A 25,489-nucleotide genomic window follows, 5' to 3' on the forward strand; every position below is an offset into this window, starting at 1 on the left:
ATTAGCACAATTAAAAAAATATTTCAAGTTTACCATACCCCCGGCTGGGATTGAACCCGCGGTCATAGAGTCTCAAAACTCCAGCCCATCTCGTTAGCCACTAGACCAGCTAGCCACAATAAGATTCATCCAACTAGGTATATTTCTACACCATAGGAAGGTTAGCACAGGCACCTCTGTGGTCACAGAGGTGCCTGTGCTAACCTTCCTATGGTGTAGAAATATACCTAGTTGGATGAATCTTATCGTGGCTAGTTGGTCTAGTGGCTAACACGACGGTCTGGAGTTTTGAGACTCTCTGACCGCGGGTTCAATCCCGGCCGGGGGTATGGTTTGTTTGCAATCGTGTCATTACGATTTCTTGAGTCATTTCAAGTTTACTATATAACAGTAATATAAAAGTAAACAGTTAATACTAAAGGCCATTTCATAGTAAAAGTTCTATGTCCTCCTTCAATTTATTTTATGTGAATTTGGTATTACATGAGGCCCCATTTCTATCAGTAATTTCTTATGTGCAATATATATCTTTGTAGTACACAGTGTTGAGTAAAAATTTTATTAAAGATTCTTTTTATGATGAATTAAGTGTTGATGAATGAAGTAGAGCAATTATCATGGGCCTGGAGCACACCTGCTGTACAAAGCCAGGGACACCTGTACTCTACAAGTATGTAATGTTATTTATCGCTCATTTTCCGTAAGAAAGCAATTCCCTTACTAACTGCCTCCTCCACGGCTGAGAAGTTGGGTTTAGCATTATAATGTCTGCCCCTGTGACTTGTAGGTCCGTAGTACTCATATGTAGATGGAGGTGCAAATTCACTCTGTCTCTCTTCACTGTGATAGTCTGTCTTGTTGTCATCTTGGGTAGTGTTTGCAGGATTTGAATCTTGTGGTTGATCATAGTTTAACCAGTTTTCTGGTTGTGAATCAAGAGATTTGGAGGAATATTCATGGGATGTACTGAATGAGGGGCGAAATCCATGTGACTTTTGCTGTCTGCCTTTAAATTTTTTATTGGAGCTATAGGAAGACGGTGGAGCAAATTCATTATTTCTCTGATTTCTTTGACGATTGACCCATTCTTCTTGTGTCAGAGTTGTTGATACCCCTTCCTTTCCTACATCCCATTCTCTAACAGGTTTCTTGTCTTCAGATTTTTCTTCTGGTATTGCTAATGGTGGTGGTGGTGGTGGTGGAGGGCCAATCAAATTATTGTCTTCGTCATCTGAGACAGGTGGCGTCTTCAGTGTATCATCTGTAAATTGTGGAAAAATACATGAAAATGACTGCATTTTTAAAAAAACATAAATGTATATAAAATACACTGATAACCAGCACATAGCACAAAGAAGCTTATGACAATATTTCAATCTGACTTGGACCATTAACAGGTCGTGTGTGCAGGTTATGTGTGTACTGTTCCAGTCACGGTATTGTGCCATTCTATTCTTTAATGTGTGTAAATCCCTTCCCATGTATAAATTAATAAATGTGAAAAAAAGAAACACTTGTTTCTTCTTTTTTGGGTCACCATGCCTCAGTGGGACATGGCTCGGTTAAAAAAAATGTGGGTAAACGAATAAAAGAACTCAAATATTTATGTCTTGCCTGATTGTTTTTATTTATAGTTACTTATGTCCTAGGTAGTTACTTATGTCCTAGGTAGTTACTTATGTCCTAGGTAGTTACTTATGTCCTAGGTAGTTACTTATGTCCTAGGTAGCAGGTTGGTAGACAGCAACTACCCAGGGAGGTACTACTGTCCTGCCAAGTGAGTGTAAAATGAAAGCCTGTAATTGTTTTACATGATGGTAGGATTGCTGGTGTCCTTTTTTCTGTCTCATGAACATGCAAGATTTCAGGTACCTGCCTGGAGTCCACCTGGAGGGTATTCCAGGGATCAATGCCCCCGCGGCCCAGTCCAAGACCAGGCCTCCTAGTGGATCAGGGCCTGATCAACCAGGCTGTTACTGCTGGCCGCACGTAGTCCAATGTACGAACCACAGCCCGGCTGATCTGGCACCGACTTCAAGTATCTGTCCAGCTCCCTCTTCAAGGCAGCCAGGGCCCTATTGGTATTTCCCCTTATGCATGGTGGGAGGCTGTTGAACAGTCTTGGGTCCCAGACACTTATGGTGTTTTCTCTTAGTGTACCAATGGTGCCCCTGCTTTTCACTGCTGGGTATTTTGCACCACCTGCCCAGTCTTTTACTTTTGTAGGGAGTGATTTCTGTGTGCAGATTTGGGACCATTCCTTCTAGGATTTTCCAAGTGTAGATTATGATATATCTCTCTCACCTGCGTTCCAATGAGTACAAGTCAAGTGCTTCCAAGCATTCCCAGTAGTTGAGGTATTTGATAGAACATATGCAGTAAATGCTCTCTGAACACACTCTAGATCTGCAATTTCACCTACATTGAACAGAGATGTTAATGAACAGCAATATTCCAGCTTAGAGAGAACAAGTGATTTGAAAAGGATCATCACTGGCTTGGCATCTCTTGTTTTGAACATATTTACTACCCATCCTATCATTTTCTTTGCAGTTGTGATCACGGCATTGTTATGATCCATGAAAGTGAGATCCTCAGATATTACCACTCCCAGGTCCCTCACATTACTTTTCCACTCATCAGAGTTTGTAGTATACTGTGGACCCCCGCCTTACGATGGCATCGCGTTACATTAAATCCGCCATGCAATACATTACATTCTAATGCAAAAATTTTGCCTCGCCTCACGCAATTCGTCTGGGACGCATCCCACACGTGGCCTCAGCTGGCCCGTGGGTGCCAGTGTTTACAAGCCAGCCAGTGCGGTCGCATCTAAGCATACATTCGGTACATTTCACCTTATCCCAGTGTTTTTTGTGCTTGTAACTACAAAATAAGTCACCATGGGCCCCAAGAAAGCTTCTAGTGCCAACCCTGTGGTAAAAAAGGTGAAAATTACTATGGAAATGAAGATAGAGATAATTGTTAAGTATGAAAGTGGAGTGCGTGTCTCGGAGCTGGCCAGGTTGTATACCAAACCCCAATCAACCATCGCTACTATCGTGGCTGTTCTTGCAAAAGGTGAAAGTTTGTTTTTGAAACAGAGATCGCAAGTACTCAAAGATGTTGAGAGGCTGTTATTGGTGTGGATAAACGAAAACAGATAGCAGGAGATACCATCTCTCAAGCGTTCATATGTGAAAAGGCTAGGAAGTTGCATGAGGATTTAATTAGAAAAATGCCTGCAATTAGTGGTGATGTGAGTGAATTTAAGGCCAGCAAAGGTTGGTTTGAGAGATTTAAGAATCGTAGTGGCATACATAGTGTGATAAGACACGGTGAGGCTGCCAGTTCAGACCACAAAGCGGCTGAAAAATATGTGCAGCAATTCAAGGAGTACAAAGAGGCTAAAGGATTGAAACCTGAACAAGTGTTTAATTGTGACTAAACAGGCCTGTTTTGGAACTAAATGCCAAACAGGACCTACATTACTCAGGAGGAAAAGGCACTCCCAGGACATACACCTATGAAAGACAGGCTTACTCTCATGATGTGTGCTAATGCTAGTGGTGATTGCAAAGTGAGGCCTTTATTGGTGTATCACTCTGAAACTCCCAGAGCGTTCAGGCAAAACAATGTCGTCAAGGCTAATTCGTGTGTGCTGTGGAGGGCAAACAGTAAGACATGGGTCACTAGGGACTTTTTCTATGACTGGTTACACCATGCATTTGCCCCCACTGTGAAAAATTACCTAATGGAAAATAAATTGGACCTTAAGTGCCTCCTAGTCATCATTCAGAGTCGGCAGAACAACTTTCTGGGGACATGAGCTTCATTAACCCTTTCAGGGTCCAAGGCCCAAATCTGGAGTCACGCACCAGTGTCCAAGAATTTTCAAAAAAAAAATTTGTTATTTTTTCTTATGAAATCGTAGAGAATCTTTTTGTGAAGGTAATAAAACAAAAAGTACGAAATTTGGTGGAAAATTGACGAAATTATGCTCTCGCGAATTTTGATGTGTCAGCGACATTTACGAATCGGCGATTTTGCCGACTTTGACTCCCATTTTAGGCCAATTACATTATTCCAATCAACCAAATTCTTAGCTATTTCACTAGTATTACTTCTATTCTATCGATTGAGCACAAGAAATCGCCAAGTCAACTGTTTCAACTACAAAATAAAGTGATCGGAAATTGTTAATTTGGCCAATTTAACACAAAGTTCAAAATATTCCAATTTCAAAATAGGGTCCAGAATGAACAATGTAGGCATTCCTGGCACTAAACTAACATTTCCTCTGTTCATTAGTTATGTTTTGAGGCTTTACAAATAAATTCCATTTTGATTTTTTATTCACATAATGAATTTTTATTCACACCAAAAAATAGAAGATTTACTGTTATGCAATACTGTAATAATTGTATAAATATCATCACCATATTTGTGAATGTATATTAGACCCACCAGCTGACGTGTATTAGATGTGTGAGGTCGTTTGTTTACTCTTGAATATCGGCAAAAATTTAACATTTCCGCTACTTTGAGCTCAGTTTCAAGCCATTTCCAGTGCTAAAACCAATCAAAATCATCTCTATTTCTGTAATATGTCTTCCATTCTATCAAATGAGACCAAGAAATCGCAAATACAACTATAAAAAACATACGAAAAAACACTGCAAAGTTGCTGTTTTAATCGAAAAATCATGATTTCATTTTTTTTCTCTCATTATACACAGTGTGTTGCAGGATCTGTTTTATGTGGTGCACACATACCACATAGATGTATTCTCTCATATCTAGGCCCAAATGTACCACTCACAGTTTATCAGAGTGAGCTGAGCTCATGGCGTAGATCTACGGTTTGGACCCTGAACGTAAAGCCGTAGATCTACGGGACGGACCCTGAAAGGGTTAAGATCAAGTTTTTACCTCCTAATACCACTCCTCTCCTGCAGCCCATGGACCAGCAGGTCATTTCAAACTTCAAAAAACTCTACACAAAAGCTGTTTCAAAAGTTCTCTGAAGTGACCTCAGACACTCGACTGACTCTAAGAGAGTTTTGGAAAGATCACTTTAGTATCCTCAGTTGTGTAAACTTTATAGTTAAGGTTTGGGAGGGAGTGACTAAGAGGACCTTGAGCTCTGCTTGGGAGAAACTGTGGCCAGAATGTGTAGACCAAAGGGATTTTGAAGGGTTTGAGGCTAACCCTGAAAAGCATATGCCAGTTGTGGAATCAACTGTGGCATTGGGGAAGTCCTTGGGGTTGGAGGTTAGTGGGGAGGATGTGGAAGAGTTGGTGGAGGAGGACAATGAAGAACTAACCACTGATGATCTGCAAGATCATCTTCAACAGCAAGAGGCCAGACCTGAGGAAACTGCTTCAGAGGAGGGGAGAGAGAAATTGAAGAAGTTGTCTACTTCAAAGATTAAGGAAATTTGTGCAAAGTGGCTTGAAGTGCAAACCTTTATGGATGAAAATCACCCTCAGACAGCTACTGCAAGCCATACTGGTGACTATTACAATGACAATGTTGTGAACCACTTTAGACAAATCATGAAGGAACGAGAGGTACAGAGCTCTGTGGACTGATTTGTTGTGCGACAGAGGTCCAGTGACTCAAGCTGGTCCTAGTGGCATTAAAAGAAGAAGGGATGTAACCCTGGAAAAGGACTTGCTACCTCAAGTCCTAATGGAAGGGGATTCCCCTTCTAAACAATAACAACTTCCACACTCTCCCCTCCTCCCATCCCATCAATCATCACCAGATCTTCAATAAAGGTAAGTGTCATGTATTCTATTCTTAGTAGAGTATTAACTGTGCATGTCTTCTTCAGTTTGTGTGTATTAAAATTAATATTTCATGTGGTAAAAAATTTTTTTTTCATACTTTTGGGTGTCTTGCATGGATTAATTTGATTTCCATTATTTCTTATGGGGAAAATTAATTCGCCATATGATAATTTCGGCATACGATGAGCTCTCAGGAACGGATTAATATCGTAAGGCGGGGGTCCACTGTACTCAATTCTAGTTATTATCTCCAGTTTTCCATAACGGAGTAGTTGGAATTTGTCTCCAATGAGCATCACATGGTTTTCCGCTGCCCATTGGAAAACTTGGTTTATTTCTTCTTGGAGGTTAACCGTGTCCTCAATAGGTGACAGTCTCATGCTGATCCAAGTATCATCTGCAAAGGATGACACAGTGCTGTGGATTACATCTCTGTCTATGTCTGATATGAGGATGAGGAACAAGATGAATGCGAGTACTGTACCTTGTGGAACAGCTTTTCACTGTGGCAGCCTCCAATTTAACTCTGTTGACCACTACTCTTTGTGTTCGAATGGTTAGAAAGTCAAAGATCCATCTCTCCACTTTGCCAGTTATTCCTTTAGCATGTATTTTATGCGCTATCACGCTGTGATCGCACTTGTCAAATGCTTTTGCAAAGTCTATGTATATTACATCTGCATTCTGTGTTTCTTCCAGTGCATCCAAGACTATATCATAGTGATCCAGTAGTTGTGAGAGGCAGGAGCGACCTGCTCTGAACTCATGTTGCCCTGGATTGTGCGGTTTTTGGGAATCCAAGTGGTTTGCTATCCTGCTTCTTAGCACTCTTTCAAAGATTTTTATGATTTGGGACGTTAGAGTTAGAGCTATTGGTCTAGTTCTTAGCTAATGCTTTGCTGCCAGCATAAACAAAGCCACATTGATGATGTGTCAACCACTCCTTCGTATTTTTGTACAATTTCCTTCTTCAATTCTATCGTATTTATTATTATAATTACTACTATTGTTATTATTAGCAGTAGCAGAAATGTTGATTCTTTGCTGTGTTCAAGAGTCAACACATGATGTCACCGTCCAATACCTGTCTGAATAGCCATTCCAATATGCAGTCATGAATGGGTTTACATTATTTATACTGTAGTTTAATAGCAAATAATGAACAAACAAAACATTCACCACACTGGTGGGAGGGCTGGCTGCCAGTTGGGGGGGGTCGGAGGGAGGGTAGTAGGGACTCGCAGTGGTTGAGGAAGTTGAGGCAGCGGTGAAGGCAGTGGTATTTAATAACATACATGTTATTAAACCATAACATGTATGTATTTAGTACAATTTACGACATTTTCATGTATTTTATGATTGTTCATGGTTCAACAAGTTAAGGAAGAAGTATTGTATTATATTTCCCTACAATATATTGGGACACCAAACATTCGTGATTTTTCAACATTCGCGAGGCTCTTGATCCCCTAACCCTCGCGAATGTTGAGGGAGACCTGTACATCATAATTTGTGAGTTTAGCAATGTGAATGCTTTTGTTTTGATGCTTGGAAAAGCACAGGCTGCATGTGATCCTGGATTTCCTTCCAAGGGTTTTTTTACATTTCCCACAGGTATGCTGTACTGACATCCTGCCCGTATCCTACTTCACTCTGTATGCCATGAAAAGAACTGATTTCCACTTTACCTTTCTCTGCACTGGTGACGGTCACACTAGGTCACACTACACATGCATGAACAAGCATATACATATATACACACCCCTCTGGATTTTCTTCTATTTTTCTTACTAGTTCTTGTTCTTGTTTAATTCCTCTTATCTCCATGGGGAAGTGGGACAGAATTCTTTCTCCATAAGTCATGCATGTCGTAAGAGGGGACTAATATGCCAGGAGCAAGGGGCTAGTAACCCCTTCTCCTGTATATACAGTGGACGCCCGGTTTACGATATTATTTCATTCCAGAAGTATGTTCAGGTGCCAGTACTGACCGAATTTGTTCCCATAAGGAATATTGTGAATTAGATTAGTCCATTTCAGACCCCCAAACATACACATACAAATGCACTTACATAATTGGTCGCATTAGGAGCTGATCGTAAACCGGGGGTCCACTGTATTACTAAATTTTAAAAGAGAAACTTTTGTTTGTTTTTTTGGGGCTACCCTGCTTCAGTGGGATATGGCCACCATGTGTTAATGCAACTGCTTCAGTGGGATATGGCCACCATGTGTTAATGCAACTGCTTCAGTGGGATATGGCCACCATGTGTTAATGCAACTGCTTCAGTGGGATATGGCCACCATGTGTTAATGCAACTGCTTCAGTGGGATATGGCCACCATGTGTTAATGCAACTGCTTCAGTGGGATATGGCCACCATGTGTTAATGCAACTGCTTCAGTGGGATATGGCCACCATGTGTTAATGCAACTGCTTCAGTGGGATATGGCCACCATGTGTTAATGCAACTGCCTCCCTTGCAGTTTTTATATGCATTTTATAATGTTCTTAAAATTTTTGATAAAATAAATACTAGAGGTGCTTTTTTAGGCATTCTATATCATGAATATATTGTAAAATAAACAGTGAGGTATATTCACAGCAATATCTGTAAAAATTTAATGGATCAATTTATGACAATTATTTAAAAATACCTTTAATGGGCAACCCCATCTTGAGTCTCTTCCTCTGGCGAACTTTTTCAAGCCTCGACTGTAACATCTTTTGCTGTTTAGCTGCACCAGCAGCTTTTGCAGCCTCCTTTTGCTGTGTCTCCCTTCGCAGCTCTTTTAGTAAATCCATTTGCTCCTGTCTCTCTTTCTCATCACTGGAGAATTTCATGAAGCCGGCGCCGTGTGTTCGTGCCTCTGTTGGACAAATATTTTTATAGTTATTTTTTCATTATTCAATAATCTTACACAGCATTTACTTCAGTAATATAATGATTAAACAGCTAAGGTATTCAATAAATTCATACAGCTAGGGCTAGATTAGTGTAAATAATGAATCCCGTCGAGCAGTCTCATTATTCAAATTTGTACTATTCGAATTATATGTAATTTTTGCACATAATACAGGGAATCTTTAACTTAAGAACATGTTGGGGACCTTCTGTATTGTGTATAATAATGATATTACACAATAATGATATAATAATGATATTATACACAATAATGATATAATAATGATATTACACATGATAATGATATAATAATAATATTACACATGATAATGATATAATAATGATATTACACACGATAATGATATAATGATATTACACATGATAATGATATAATAATGATATTACACATGATAATGATATAATAATAATATTACACATGATAATGATATAATGATATTACACATGATAATGATATAATAATGATATTACACATGATAATGATATAATAATGATATTACACATGATAATGATATAATGATATTACACATGATAATGATATAATAATGATATTACACATGATAATGATATAATAATGATATTACACATGATAATGATATAATAATGATATTACACATGATAATGATATAATGATATTACACATGATAATGATATAATGATATTACACATGATAATGATATAATAATGATATTACACATGATAATGATATAATAATGATATTACACATGATAATGATATAATAATGATATTACACATGATAATGATATAATAATGATATTACACATGATAATGATATAATGATATTACACATGATAATGATATAATGATATTACACATGATAATGATATAATAATGATATTACACATGATAATGATATAATAATGATATTACACATGATAATGATATAATAATGATATTACACACAATAATGATATAATAATAATATTACACACAATAATGATATAATAATGATATTACACACAATAATGATATAATAATAATATTACACACAATAATGATATAATAATGATATTACACATGATAATGATATAATAATGATATTACACACAATAATGATATAATAATAATATTACACACAATAATGATATAATAATGATATTACACACAATAATGATATAATAATAATATTACACACAATAATGATATAATAATGATATTACACACAATAATGATATAATAATAATATTACACATGACACGGAAGATTCTCAATATGTTTGTAAGTTGAGGACTCACTGTAATTTATTCTGGAGTAAATCACAATTTGCAGTATTCTACCTCACACTACTGGAGTTTACCTGGAGAGAGTTTCGGGGGTCAACGCCCCCGCGGCCCGGTCTGTGACCAGGCCTCCTGGTGGATCAGTGCCTGATCAACCAGGCTGTTGCTGCTGGCTGCACGCAAACCAACGTACGAGCCACAGCCCGGCTGATCAAGACACGACTGTGTTATTTACCTACCATCAAACAACAGATCTTGATAATGCAGGTTCTTCTTAAGGGCATTAACTTCTTCCACTGATTCCCACTTCTGTCGTTGAATCTGCCGACGAACGTCTTCAGAGAGGAGATCCGGTTGTTCCAAAGTGTCCTCCTATTGGATGACATTAAATGACATCATTATCGAGTTTTTATGTCCGTAATGCATAGATGTACGTACTAAACCTGAATAGGAAGTGCATCTGTCTCATGCTCAGTAAACGGAGGATCAAGCCTTCACCATGTCTTGCACTGAATGACCCCTATGGGTTTAGCACTTTAAATGAATTATTAAAAAAAATGATGCAGCATCTTGATGAGATGGAAAAATAAAACACAAATACAGTGGACCCCCGGTTAACGATATTTTTTCACTCCATAAGTATGTTCAGGTGCCAGTACTGACCGAATTTGTTCCCATAAGGAATATTGTGAAGTAGATTAGTCCATTTCAGACCCCCAAACATACACGTACAAACGCACTTACATAAATACACTTACATAATTGGTCGCATTCGGAGGTGATCGTTATGCGGGGGTCCACTGTACAGTATAATGCGATTCTTTAATGAGTACGTTTCTCCCATACAGCGGACTTTATCAAGTAACAAAATATCTATTTTTGCATCGTGTTGATATTTTATACCATTTATCTTCTTGATGAGTTATTAAGCTCAGGCTTCAGAAAGTACTATTATCACAGGTATCATAAAGCTCTAAGGTAATGGCAAGTAATCTTTTTAATTCAAGGAAGTGGATGCTAGTTCCAGTTCCTTAAATCAGAAATCCTTCATAGGAACCAAACAGTACCTGATCAGCCAGGTTGTGGTTCGTACATTGGTTTACATGTAGCTAGCAGTAACAGCCAGGTTCATCAGACCCTGATCCAAGACTGGGCCTGGTCTCAGACTGGGTCACGGGGGTGTTGACCCCCAAAACCCTCTCCAGCTATACTCAAGGTAGATATAAGTAATTGACGTTTTTGCGTTATCCTAGGTAATTTACACATATGTTACTAGGTATGACATTTGTTTTTTATGTGTACTAAACTGTAAGTAAATAAACTTAACATATTTTCTGGCATATAAGGCATACAAGATGTGAAGAAGGAAATAATACAGAAGTATGAGAGTGGTGTGAGACTTGTTGAGCTTGCCAGGATGTATGGGAAAAACAAGTCGACCATCGGTTCTATCCTGGCAAAGAAAGAACAAATCAAGGAAGCTGATATTGCAAAATGTGTTAATATGTTAACCAAAAAAAGACCACAAACAATCGATCAGGTTCAGAAGTTGTTGCTGGTGTGGATCAAGGATAAAGAGATGGCAAGTGATAGTGTTTCAGAGACCATTATTTGCGAAAAGGCAAGGAAGTTGCATGTCGATCTGGTACAGAAAACTCCTGGAACCAGTGCTGATAGTGAATTTAACCCTTTCAGGGTTTTGGCCGTACTAGTACGGCTTAGGCGCAGGGGTTTTTGACGTACTAGTATGCATAAATTCTAGCGCCTTCAAATCTTGTGGGAAAAGGCTGGTAGGCCTAGATGTGAGAGAATGGGTCTGTGTGGTGGGTGTGCACAGCAGAAAAAAAATCTGAGACCCAGTGGTGCATTGTGGGAACGCTATTAGTACACCATTTCCACCATTCCTGGCGGTAAGAAGCTCCTCACTCCTCGGCGAATTGGGACACTTTTGTTCCCCAGTGACAGTTCGAATACAGATGGAAGTGCCAGTGAAGATGAGTTTCAAGGTTTTGGTGAGGTTTTGACTGAAACTAATTACCATAATATCGGTAATAGTGAGGAAAACCCAGATGACCCTCAGCCTTCCACCTCTGCTGCTGGGCTGTCTTGTTCACACTCAGTTGTACCAGAATCAAGGAGGAAACTCCTATTTTCCCAAATCCCAGACTCAGATGTGAGCATTTGTGATGACAGTGATAGTGATTATGAACTACAAGCTCTTCAAACTAGTTCCAGTAGTGATAGTGAAGTGCAATATTCCCCAGTGAAGTGTCAGTATATACGACGATATATGCACTCTGGTAGTGTGCCATATGCTATTCCAAGGGGAAGAAGTACATCTCGGAGTACATCCCGTGGCTGTACAACAGGAACAGACAGTGAAAATGAAGATGATAGTATTGCAATTGGGATGGAAAATGTGCAGGGTAGTGGTAGTGGTGGTGCTGGCCATGAGGCACCAGCTGCCACCCACGCCGCTGCCTCAGCTGATCTACAACAAAGGCCACCATCCCCCACCCACCCCCCACACCCACAACCACCTGTCAGTATCCAGTACCCACCAGCAAACCGCACCTGGGATTGGCAGGAAGCTGTCAATTTTGTTCCAAATCCCCACCAGTTTGATGACAGCCAAAGTGGAATACAGCCATGTTGTACACTGGGAAACAATGCCACTGAACTGGAATGTTTCCAGTTATTCTTTGACGAACCCCTGATGGAAAGTATTGTCATGGAAAGCAACACATACTACGAGTACACCATGGCAAACACAATATTTTCACCAAAATCACATCTACACCAGTGGAAGGAGACAACTGTGGCTGAGATGTATCTTTTCTTTGCCACAATAATGTTTATGCCACATGTGTATAAGCACAGTGTGAAATCATACTGGTCAACAGACCGCCTGATTGCAACCCCAGGTTTCAGTAATATAATGCCAGTGAATCGATTTGTGCTACTATTACATATGCTTCACTTCTCAGACAAAACCAGACCTGACAGAAACGACAGGTTATATAACATTAGGCATGTGTTTGTGTATCTGCAAGAGAAATTCAGTATGTATTTTTATCCCTTCAGGAAGCTTGTAACTGATGAGTCTTTCATTCTGTTCAAAGGAAGACTCTCTTTCAAGCAGTACATACCAAGCAAGAGGAAACGCTTTCGTATAAAGTTGTTTGTGATTTGTGATTGTTACAGTGGTCTGGTATTGGATATTATTGTGTACACTGGAAGTTATACATTGCAAAATACCAGGAAGTTATTGGGCATCTCTGGTGATGTGGTTAGAAGAATGATAGAACCATATCTTGGTAAGGGGCATATACAGTGGACCCCCGGTTAACGATATTTTTTCATTCCAGAAGTATGTTCAGGTGCCAGTACTGACCGAATTTGTTCCCATAAGGAATATTGTGAAGTAGATTAGTCCATTTCAGACCCCCAAACATATACATACAAACGCACTTACATAAATACACTTACATAATTGGTCACATTGGGAGGTGATCGTTAAGCTTGGGTCCACTGTATTGTATACAGATAACTGGTACACAAGCCCCTTACTCAGTGATTTTTTGCTAGTGAACATGACAGATGTGGCAAAGGTTGGTTTGAGAGATTTAAGAATCGTAGTGCCATACATAGTGTGATAAGGCATGGTGAGGCTGCCAGTTTGGACCACAAAGCGGCTGAAAAATTTTATTTTATTTTTATTATCACACTGGCCGATTCCCACCAAGGCAGGGTGGCCCGAAAAAGAAAAACTTTCACCATCATTCACTCCATCACTGTCTTGCCAGAAGGGTGCTTTACACTACAGTTTTTAAACTGCAACATTAACACCCCTCCTTCAGAGTGCAGGCACTGTACTTCCCATCTCCAGGACTCAAGTCAGGCCTGCCGGTTTCCCTGAACCCCTTCATAAATGTTACTTTGCTCACACTCCAACAGCACGTCAAGTATTAAAAACCATTCGTCTCCATTCACTCCTATCAAACACGCTCACGCACGCCTGCTGGAAGTCCAAGCCCCTCGCACACAAAACCTCCTTTACCCCCTCCCTCCAACCTTTCCTAGGCCGACCCCTACCCCGCCTTCCTTCCACTACAGACTGATACACTCTTGAAGTCATTCTGTTTCGCTCCATTCTCTCTACATGTCCGAACCACCTCAACAACCCTTCCTCAGCCCTCTGGACAACAGTTTTGGTAATCCCGCACCTCCTCCTAACTTCCAAACTACGAATTCTCTGCATTATATTCACACCACACATTGCCCTCAGACATGACATCTCCACTGCCTCCAGCCTTCTCCTCGCTGCAACATTCATCACCCATGCTTCACACCCATATAAGAGTGTTGGTAAAACTATACTCTCATACATTCCCCTCTTTGCCTCCAAGGACAAAGTTCTTTGTCTCCACAGACTCCTAAGTGCACCACTCACCCTTTTCCCCTCATCAATTCTATGATTCACCTCATCCTTCATAGACCCATCCGCTGACACGTCCACTCCCAAATATCTGAATACATTCACCTCCTCCATACTCTCTCCCTCCAATCTGATATCCAATCTTTCATCACCTAATATTTTTGTTATCCTCACAACCTTACTCTTTCCTGTATTCACTTTCAATTTTCTTCTTTTGCACACCCTACCAAATTCATCCACCAATCTCTGCAACTTCTCTTCAGAATCTCCCAAGAGCACAGTGTCATCAGCAAAGAGCAACTGTGACAACTCCCACTTTATGTGTGATTCCTTATCTTTTAACTCCACGCCTCTTGTCAAGACCCTCGCATTTACTTCTCTTACAACCCCATCTATAAATATATTAAACAACCACGGTGACATCACACATCCCTGTCTAACGCCTACTTTTACTGGGAAATAATTTCCCTCTTTCCTATGTACTCTAACTTGAGCCTCACTATCCTCGTAAAAACTCTTCACTGCTTTCAGTAACCTACCTCCTACACCATACACCTGCAACATCTGCCACATTGCCCCCCTATCCACCCTGTCATACGCCTTTTCCAAATCCATAAATGCCACAAAGACCTCTTTAGCCTTATCTAAATACTGTTCACTTATATGTTTCATTGTAAACACCTGGTCCACACACCCCCTACCTTTCCTAAAGCCTCCTTGTTCATCTGCTATCCTATTCTCAGTCTTACTTTTAATTCTTTCAATAATAACTCTACCATACACTTTACCAGGTATACTCAACAGACTTATCCCCCTATAATTTTTGCACTCTCTTTTGTCCCCTTTGCCTTTATACAAAGGAACTATGCATGCTCTCTGCCAATCCCTAGGTACCTTACCCTCTTCCATACATTTATTAAATAATTGCACCAACCACTCCAAAACTATATCCCCACCTGCTTTTAACATTTCTATCTTTATCCCATCAATCCCGGCTGCCTTACCCCCTTTCATTTTACCTACTGCCTCACGAACTTCCCCCACACTCACAACTGGCTCTTCCTCACTCCTACAAGATGTTATTCCTCCCTGCCCTATACACGAAATCACAGCTTCCCTATCTTCATCAACATTTAACAATTCCTCAAAATATTCCCTCCATCTTCCCAATACCCCTAACTCTCCATTTAATAACTCTCCTCTCCTATTTTTAACTGACAAATCCATTTGTTCTCTAGGCTTCCTTAACTTGCTAATCTCACTCCAAAACTTTTTCTTATTTTCAACAAAATTTGTTGATAACATCTCACCCACTCTCTCATTTGCTCTCTTTTTACATTGCTTCACCACTCTCTTAACCTCTCTCTTTTTCTCCATATACTCTTCCCTCCTTGCATCACTTCTACTTTGTAAAAACTTCTCATATGCTAACTTTTTCTCCCTTACTACTCTCTTTACATCATCATTCCACCAATCGCTCCTCTTCCCTCCTGCACCCACTTTCCTGTAACCACAAACTTCTGCTGAACACTCTAACACTACATTTTTAAACCTACCCCATACCTCTTCGACCCCATTGCCTATGCTCACATTAGCCCATGTATCCTCCAATAGCTGTTTATATCTTTCCCTAACTGCCTCCTCTTTTAGTTTATAAACCTTCACCTCTCTCTTCCCTGATGCTTCTATTCTCCTTGTATCCCATCTACCTTTTACTCTCAGTGTAGCTACAACTAGAAAGTGATCTGATATATCTGTGGCCCCTCTATAAACATGTACATCCTGAAGTCTACTCAACAGTCTTTTATCTACCAATACATAATCCAACAAACTCCTGTCATTTCGCCCTACATCATATCTTGTATACTTATTTATCCTCTTTTTCTTAAAATATGTATTACCTATAACTAAACCCCTTTCTATACAAAGTTCAATCAAAGGGCTCCCATTATCATTTACACCTGGCACCCCAAACTTACCTACCACACCCTCTCTAAAAGTTTCTCCTACTTTAGCATTCAGGTCCCCTACCACAATTACTCTCTCACTTGGTTCAAAGGCTCCTATACATTCACTTAACATCTCCCAAAATCTCTCTCTCTCCTCTGCATTCCTCTCTTCTCCAGGTGCATACACGCTTATTATGACCCACTTCTCGCATCCAACCTTTACTGTAATCCACATAATTCTTGCATTTACACATTCATATTCTCTTTTCTCCTTCCATAACTGATCATTCAACATTACTGCTACCCCTTCCTTTGCTCTAACTCTCTCAGATACTCCAGATTTAATCCCATTTATTTCCCCCCACCGAAACTCCCCTACCCCCTTCAGCTTTGTTTCGCTTAGGGCCAGGACATCCAACTTCTTTTCATTCATAACATCAGCAATCATCTGTTTCTTGTCATCTGCACTACATCCACGCACATTCAAGCATCCCAGTTTTATAAAGTTTTTCTTCTTCTCTTTTTTAGTAAATGTCTACAGGAGAAGGGGTTACTAGCCCATTGCTCCCGGCATTTTAGTCGCCTCATACAACACGCATGGCTTACGGAGGAAAGATTCTTTTCCACTTCCCCAAGGTTCTATCAAAGCTAAAACATTGGGTAGTTTCAAATTTAGGTTGGATAAATACATGAGTGAGAGGGGTTGGGTTTGAGTGGGACTTGCACATGAGTAAATGGAATTATTGAAGCTTATTGCTCGGGTAGCGTTTATTCTGTTAGTGGGTTGGATTTGTGAAGGACCTGCCAAGTATGGACCAACAGGCCTGTTGCAGTGTTCCTTCGTTCTTATGTTGAGTGGAACAATCTGCCTAGTATGGTTACTTGGATAGTTTCAAATTTGTGTTGGATAAATACATGAGTGAGAGGGGTTGGATGTGAGTGGGATCTGCACATGAATAAGTAGAATTATCAAAGCTTATTGCTTGGGTAGCATTGAAAATTGAGTTGGACAAATACTCTGTTAGTGGGATGAATTGTGAAGGACCTGCTTAGTATGGGCCAACAGGCCTGCTGCAGTGTATTATTATTAGTACATATGTATAATAATAATAATAATAATAATAATTATTATTATTATTATTTTTTTTTTTTTTCAACAAGTCGGCCGTCTCCCACCGAGGCAGGGTGACCCAAAAAAGAAAGAAAATACCCAAAAAGAAAATGCTTTCATCATCATTCAACACTTTCACCACACTCACACATAATCACTGTTTTTGCAGAGGTGCTCAGAATACAACAGTTTAGAAGCATACACGTATAAAGATACACAACATATCCCTCCAAACTGCCAATATCCCAAACTCCTCCTTTAAAGTGCAGGCATTGTACTTCCCATTTCCAGGACTCAAGTCCGACTATATGAAAATAACCGGTTTCCCTGAATCCCTTCACTAAATATTACCCTGCTCACACTCCAACAGATCGTCAGGTCCCAAGTACCATTCGTCTCCATTCACTCCTATCTAACACGCTCACGCACGCTTGCTGGAAGTCCAAGCCCCCTTGCCCACAAAACCTCCTTTACCCCCTCTCTCCAACCCTTTTGAGGACGACCCCTACCTCGCCTTCCTTCCCCTATAGATTTATATGCTTTCCATGTCATTCTACTTTGATCCATTCTCTCTAAATGACCAAACCACCTCAACAACCCCTCTTCTGCCCTCTGACTAATACTTTTATTAACTCCACACCTTTTTCTAATTTCCACACTCTGAATTTTCTGCATAATATTTACAACACACACTGCCCTTAGACAGGACATCTCCACTGCCTCCAACCATCTCCTCGCTGCTGCATTTACCACCCAAGCTTCACACCCATATAAGAGTGTTGGTACTACTATACTTTCATACATTCCCTTCTTTGCCTCCATAGATAACGTTTCTTGACTCCACATATACCTCAATGCACCACTCACCTTTTTTCCCTCATCAATTCTATGATTAACCTCATCCTTCATAAATCCATCCGCCAACACGTCAACTCCCAAGTATCTGAAAACATTCACTTCTTCCATACTCCTCCTCCCCAATTTGATATCCAATTTTTCTTTATCTAAATCATTTGATACCCTCATCGCCTTACTCTCTTCTATGTTCACTTTCAACTTTCTACCTTTACACACATTCCCAAACTCATCCACTAACCTTTGCAATTTTTCTTTAGAATCTCCCATAAGCACAGTATCATCAGCAAAAAGTAACTGTGTTAATTCCCATTTTGAATTTGATTCCCCATAATTTAATCCCACCCCTCTCCTGAACACCCTAGCATTTACTTCTTTTACAACCCCATCTATAAATATATTAAACAACCATGGTGACATTACACATCCCTGTCTAAGACCTACTTTTACCGGGAAGTAGTCTCCCTCTCTTCTACACACCCTAACCTGAGCCTCACTATCCTCATAAAAACTCTTTACAGCATTTAGTAACTTACCACCTATTCCATATACAGTGGACCCCCGCATACCGTTGGCATCACATACCGTTTATTCCGCATACCGCTCACTTTAATCGCAAAAATTTTGCCTCACATACCGCTCAAAAACCCGCTCACCGCTCTTCGTCCGAGACGCGTCCAATGTGCGCCTTAGCCAGCCTCACATGTTCCGCCGGTGGCATTGTTTACCAGCCAGCCTCCGCGGTAGCATCCAAGCATACAATCGTAACATTTCGTATTATTACTGTGTTTTTGGTGATTTTATCTGGAAAATAAGTGACCATGGGCCCCAAGAAAGCTTCTAGTGCCAACCCTACAGCAATAAGGGTGAGAATTACTATAGAGATGAAGAAAAAGATCATTGATAAGTATGAAAGTGGAGTGCGTGTCTCCGAGCTGGCCAGGTTGTATAATAAACCCCAATCAACCATCGCTACTATTGGTGGTACAGCTGCTGCTGCTGCACTGTCAGCTGCTGTTGCTGCTGTAGCATCATCTGCTGCTGCTGTAGCATCGTCTGCTGCTGCTGTAGCATCGTCTGCTGCTGCTGTAGCACTGTCAGCTGCTGCTGCTGCTGTAGCATCGTCTGCTGCTGCTGTAGCATCGTCTGCTGCTGCTGTAGCATCGTCTGCTGCTGCTGTAGCATCGTCTGCTGCTGCTGTAGCATTGTCTGCTGCTGCTGCTGCTGTAGCATCGTCTGCTGCTGCTGTAGCATCGTCTGCTGCTGCTGTAGCACTGTTGTTGGTGTGGCTTATTGAGAATATACCAAGAAACAATTAATCCCAGAGGATTTGCCACCCAGGATAACCCAAAAAAGTCAGTGTCATCGAAGACTGTCTAACTTATTTCCATTGGGGTCCTTAATCTTGTCTCCCAGGATGCAACCCACACCAGTCGACTAACACCCAGGTGAACAGGGAAAAATGCCTGGAACTAGTGCTCATATTGGTGAATTTAAAGCCAGCAAAGGTTGGTTTGAGAGATTTAAGAATCGTAGTGACATACACAGTGTGATAAGGCATGTTCTGGAAGAAAATACCAAACAGGACCTACAGTACTCAGGAGGAAAAGGCACTCCCAGGACACAGTGTCTCATCAGTCATTGCTGCATCTTCAATAAAGGTAAGTGTCATTTATTCTTCATTTAGTAGACTAGTACATGCACAATATATACTGTGCATGTACTACTCTACTATTGTGCATGTATCCTTCTCTTTGTGTGTAGGAAAATGTATATTTCACGTGGTAAAAAATTTTTTTTCATACTTTTGGGTGTCTTGCACGGATTAATTTGATTTCCATTATTTCTTATGGGGAAAATTCATTCGCATACCGATTATTTCGCATACCAATGAGCCCTCTTGCACGGATTAAAATCGGTATGCGGGGGTCCACTGTACTTGCAACATCTGCCACATTGCTCCCCTATCCACTCTATCATATGCCTTTTCTAAATCCATAAATGCAATAAAAACTTCCCTACCTTTATCTAAATACTGTTCACATATATGCTTCAATGTAAACACTTGATCTACACATCCCCTACCCACTCTGAAACCTCCTTGCTCATCCGCAATCCTACATTCTGTCTTACCTCTAATTCTTTCAATTATAACCCTACCGTACACTTTTCCTGGTATACTCAATAAACTTATTCCTCTATAATTTTTACAATCTCTTTTGTCCCCTTTCCCTTTATATAAAGGGACCATACATGCTCTCCGCCAATCCCTAGGTACCTTCCCCTCTTTCATACATTTATTAAATAAAAGTACCAACCAATCCAACACTATATCCCCCCCTGCTTTTAACATTTCTGTCATGATCCCATCAGTTCCAGCTGCTTTACCCCATTTCATTCTACGTAATGCCTCGTGTACCTCCCCCACACTTACATTCTGCTCTTCTTCACTCCTAAAAGATGGTATACCTCCCTGACCAGTGCATGAAATTACCGCCTCTCTTTCTTCCTCAACATTTAAAAGTTCCTCAAAATATTCTCGCCATCTACCTAATACCTCCCTCTCCCCATCTACTAACTCCCCTACTCTGTTTTTAACTGACAAATCCATACTTTCCCTAGGCTTTCTTAACTTGTTTAACTCACTCCAAAATTTTTTCTTATTTTCATTAAAATTTCTTGACAGTGCCTCTCCCACTCTATCATCTGCTCTCCTTTTGCACTCTCTCACCACTCTCTTCACCTTTCTTTTACTCTCCATATACTCTGCTTTTCTTATAACACTTCTGCTTTGTAAAAACCTCTCATAAGCTAACTTTTTCTCTTTTATCACACCCTTTACTTCATCATTCCACCAATCACTCCTCTTTCCACCTGCCCCACCCTCCTATAACCACAAACTTCTGCCCCACATTCTAATACTGCATTTTTAACACTATTCCAACCCTCTTCAACCCCCCCACTACTCAACTTTGCACTAGCCCACCTTTCTGCCAATAGTCGCTTATATCTCCCCCGAACTTCCTCCTCCCTTAGTTTATACACTTTCACCTCCCTCTTACTTGTTGTTGCCACCTTCCTCTTTTCCCATCTACCTCTTACTCTAACTGTAGCTACAACTAAATAATGATCCGATATATCAGTTGCCCCTCTATAAACATGTACATCCTGGAGCCTACCCATCAACCTTTTATCCACCAATACATAATCTAACAAACTACTTTCATTACGTGCTACATCATACCTTGTATATTTATTTATCCTCTTTTTCATAAAATATATATTACTTATTACCAAATCTCTTTCTATACATAGCTCAATTAAAGGCTCCCCATTTACATTTACATTTATTATTATTATTATTATTATTAATTTAGTTAAGTGGAGCACAGATCCAATTCCCTTGATCAAGAGCCCCTTACAAAGGAACCTCCCTTGAGGGGGAAGTTTGCATCCTGAAATAATGTTCGTATCCAGAAGCAAAAAATCGATCAAGTGACTGTTTGTATCCTGAAAAATTCACATGGTGGGGCATTCTTAAGCCGAGGTTCCACTGTATATGCTTAAGGCCTTATATAGACCCGGAAGCATAGCATTCAGCATCTCAATCACCTCCAGTTTTTTGTAATAAGCACAGTTTCCTTGCTTCACCAGCATCACCTGCACTACATTTGGAAGCCATGATAAAGATTCAGAAATGAGATGGGAGGATGAAACGAAAAAACTGAGAAATGTGCACTGAGCTAATATTGTATGGTGTGTGTCCAGGTGCACTGACATGTGTCTGTCTGTTTACATCTCATCTCATCACCCTCCCTCACACCTTCCTCCACAGTGATAAGACACCATTGTTGTCTAATGTTTAGTGGTAGGTCTGAGGCCTACCTGTTCTGGTGTTCCTTAACCCTTTCAGGGTTGAGAGGCCCTCTCTTAAACTTACTCTCAGGGTAGAAAATTTTTCAGAAAAAAAAAAAAATCTTATGAAATGATAGAGAATCTTTTCCCGATCATAATGACACCAAAAGTATGAAATTTCATGGAAAATTTACGAAATTATGCTCTTGTGAAGTTAGCGGTCTCGACAATGCTAATGCATCGGTGATTTTGCCAACTTTGAGCCTTATTTTCGGCCAATTCCAGTGTACCAGTCAACAAAAATCATAACTATTTCACTAGAACTCCATTTTTTTCTATCGAATGAGTACAAGAAACCACCCATTTACCGATTTCAACTATCCAATAAAGTGGTCAGAAACTGGCAATTTTGCCAATTTCTGACCACACAAATTTCAAAAAATGCAAATTTCCAAATAGGGTCCAGAATAAACAAGACAGACATTCTTGGCACTAAAGTAACATTTCTTCTGTTCATCAGTCAAGTCCCCAGGCCCCTCTTACATTTCTTGTGCTTTCCACTTTGAATTTTTATTCTCACAAAAAATAGAAGATTTACTGTTATGCAGACTACTGCATTAGTATAGAAATGGTATAAATAATATCAGTGCACTTGTGAAAGAATATCAGACTCTCCAGTTGACGTGTATTGGACGTGTGGCATGATTTGTTTATTTTTGAACTTTGGTAAAAATCGAACATTTCTGCTACTTTGAGCTCAATTTCAAGGTACTTTTCATTGTGAAACCACTCAAAATCATCTCAATTTCTGTAATATGTCTTCCATTCTATAAAATGAGACCAGGAAAACTAGAATACAACCATAAATACCATACGAAAATACACTGCAAAGTCACTGTTTTAAACCAAAATCACGGTCAAAGTTTTTTTTCTTATTACACACTGTGTGCTGCAGAATTTTTTTTATACTGTGCACACTCACCACATAGACCCATTCTTTCATATGTAGGCCTACCAGCTTTCTCTCGCTAGATATGAAGGCGCTAGAGTTTACGCGTACTAGTACGTCAATAACCCTGGTGCGTAAGATGTACTAGTACATCGGAAACCCCTTAAAGGGTTAACAGAAATATGAGCAACCAATGTAAATGAATTCCATTCCAACTTGTCTTAACAGAAATGGACATGCTTCTATTAGAAATAAAAACCTCAACATTGTACTGGTGCTCCTCGACTTATGATGGTTCGACTTACGATATTTTAACTTTACAGCGATGCAAAACAATTACTCTGGAAATGAAACCTAAGATAATTAACCAATATGAAGGTGGCAAGTCCATAACTTGCATTCATCATTTATTTACTTTTCAATACTTGTATTTAGTTAGTTACAGTAATTATTTGATTAATTACTTACTCAGTAACAGTAGTTATTTATTTACTCATCTATTTAGCATTTATTCATATTTCTTTCTTCTTTCAACACACCGGCCGTATCCCACCGAGGCGGGGTGGCCCAAAAGGAAAAACTAAAGTTTCTCCTTTTACATTTAGTAATATATACAGGAGAAGAGGTTACTAGCCCCTTGCTCCCGGCATTTTAGTCGCCTCTTACAACACGCATGGCTTACGGAGGAAGAATTCTGTTCCACTTCCCCATGGAGATAAGAGGAAATAAACAAGAATAAGAACTAGAAAGAAAATAGAAGAAAACCCAGAGGGGTGTGTATATATGTGCTTGTACATGTATGTGTAGTGTGACCTAAGTGTAAGTAGAAGTAGCAAGACGTACCTGAAATCTTGCATGTTCATGAGACAGAAAAAAGGACACCAGCAATCCTACCATCATGTAAAACAATTACAGGCTTTCGTTTTACACTCACTTGGCAGGACGGTAGTACCTCCCTGGGCGGTTGTTGTCTACCAACCTACTACCTATATTATTCATATTTGACTTTCAATATTTTTGACTTACAATCAGTTTATCAGAATGTAACCCCATCATAAGTCGAGGAGCACCCATATATTGAAAACACAGGTTATGATCATGCGACTTAAGGTTGTTTCTACTGTATTACACCTTACCTCATTTATATCCTTGGTAAGCTCCTTGTTTTTTTCCAACATTGCAGGTAAATCTTTCTTCATGCACTCACGGGTCCTGCCAAATACATCTGTGTATTCCACCCTTTCAAAAAATAAGATTTTGGAATTAGGGAACAATATACAGACCAAAAAAACAGTTTACTAAATGATATGTATCTTGTATCGTACATGTGAACTGCATCTCCTTAACTTACATACAGGCAAGTAATGCTTATTTTCACAGCCCTATACAGTAGTTGACAGACCACTAGTAAAACTATTACCAGTGTACACTATACAATAAATTCCAGCCAATCAAAAGTTTTTTGTTCCTAAAGAATAAAAGGGCACAATACCTTGACTAGTTAGTAGTCCAACTCGGACTAAAACATCATAATTAGTTAGTCCAAGTCGGACTAAAACATCATAATTAGTTAGTAGTCCAAGTTGGAGTAAAACATCATAATTAGTAGTTCAAGTTGGACTGAATTGTCTTAACTTCACAATGAGGCAGCCATTAATAACTTCACAACAGCAGTAACAAACATTGACTGGCACACTGAGCTAGAAATCTATACAGATATTGACGAATGTATTAATAATTTTCTAAAAAAGACCCAATACCCCTATAACAAGAACTGCCCTAAAAAAACTAAACAGATGACAGCTAAGAGACTGAACAGTCCCTGGCTAACACCCAGCATTCTCAAATCCATAAATACAAAACACCTATATGAAAAACAGTACAGAATGGGTCACATAACCAGAGACCAAACAAAATGTTACTCGTCAATCCTAACCAGCCTGATAAGAAGGGCAAAAAAATTGTATTATGAGAACAGATTATCCAACTTACGAGGTGATATAAAAAAGACCTGGAAAACCCTATCAGAAATTCTAGGAACAAAAAAGATATCACGAAATAGTGAAATAAAATCAGCAAAATCAGATGAACCCCAACTCCCACCAACAGAAACAGCAAACAGACTCAATGATTTCTTTTCCACTATAGCACAAAACCTTGCCAATAAAATCCCAAGCTCAGATACCCCACCAAATGACTACCTCACTGGCAACTACCCGAACACACTGTTCCTAGCTCCGACTAACCCATACGAAGTCTCCCTTATTATCAACACACTAAAAAACAAGGCAGGAGATTTAAATACATTACCACCCTTTATATACAAAAAAGTGTCACAAGTGCTATTACCAATCATTGCAACACTCTTTAAC

At 39.7% G+C, this 25,489-nt stretch overlaps 1 protein-coding gene across 1 annotated transcript; it reads right to left on the reverse strand.

The window, feature by feature from the left end:
• Nucleotides 1-325: 325 nt before the first annotated feature.
• LOC128691800 (coiled-coil domain-containing protein 174) lies at nt 326-24,356 on the reverse strand (the record flags this gene model as incomplete). Its single annotated transcript, XM_070101073.1, is given in 4 exon segments — nt 326-1,261; nt 8,454-8,666; nt 10,200-10,332; nt 24,254-24,356. Coding segments are annotated over 4 exon segments (1,030 nt in total), but the record flags the coding sequence as incomplete, so codon positions are not given.
• Nucleotides 24,357-25,489: the final 1,133 nt, after the last annotated feature.

The sequence above is a fragment of the Cherax quadricarinatus genome, chromosome 75 (assembly GCF_038502225.1).
Source record: "Cherax quadricarinatus isolate ZL_2023a chromosome 75, ASM3850222v1, whole genome shotgun sequence".
Lineage (NCBI taxonomy): Eukaryota > Metazoa > Arthropoda > Malacostraca > Decapoda > Parastacidae > Cherax > Cherax quadricarinatus.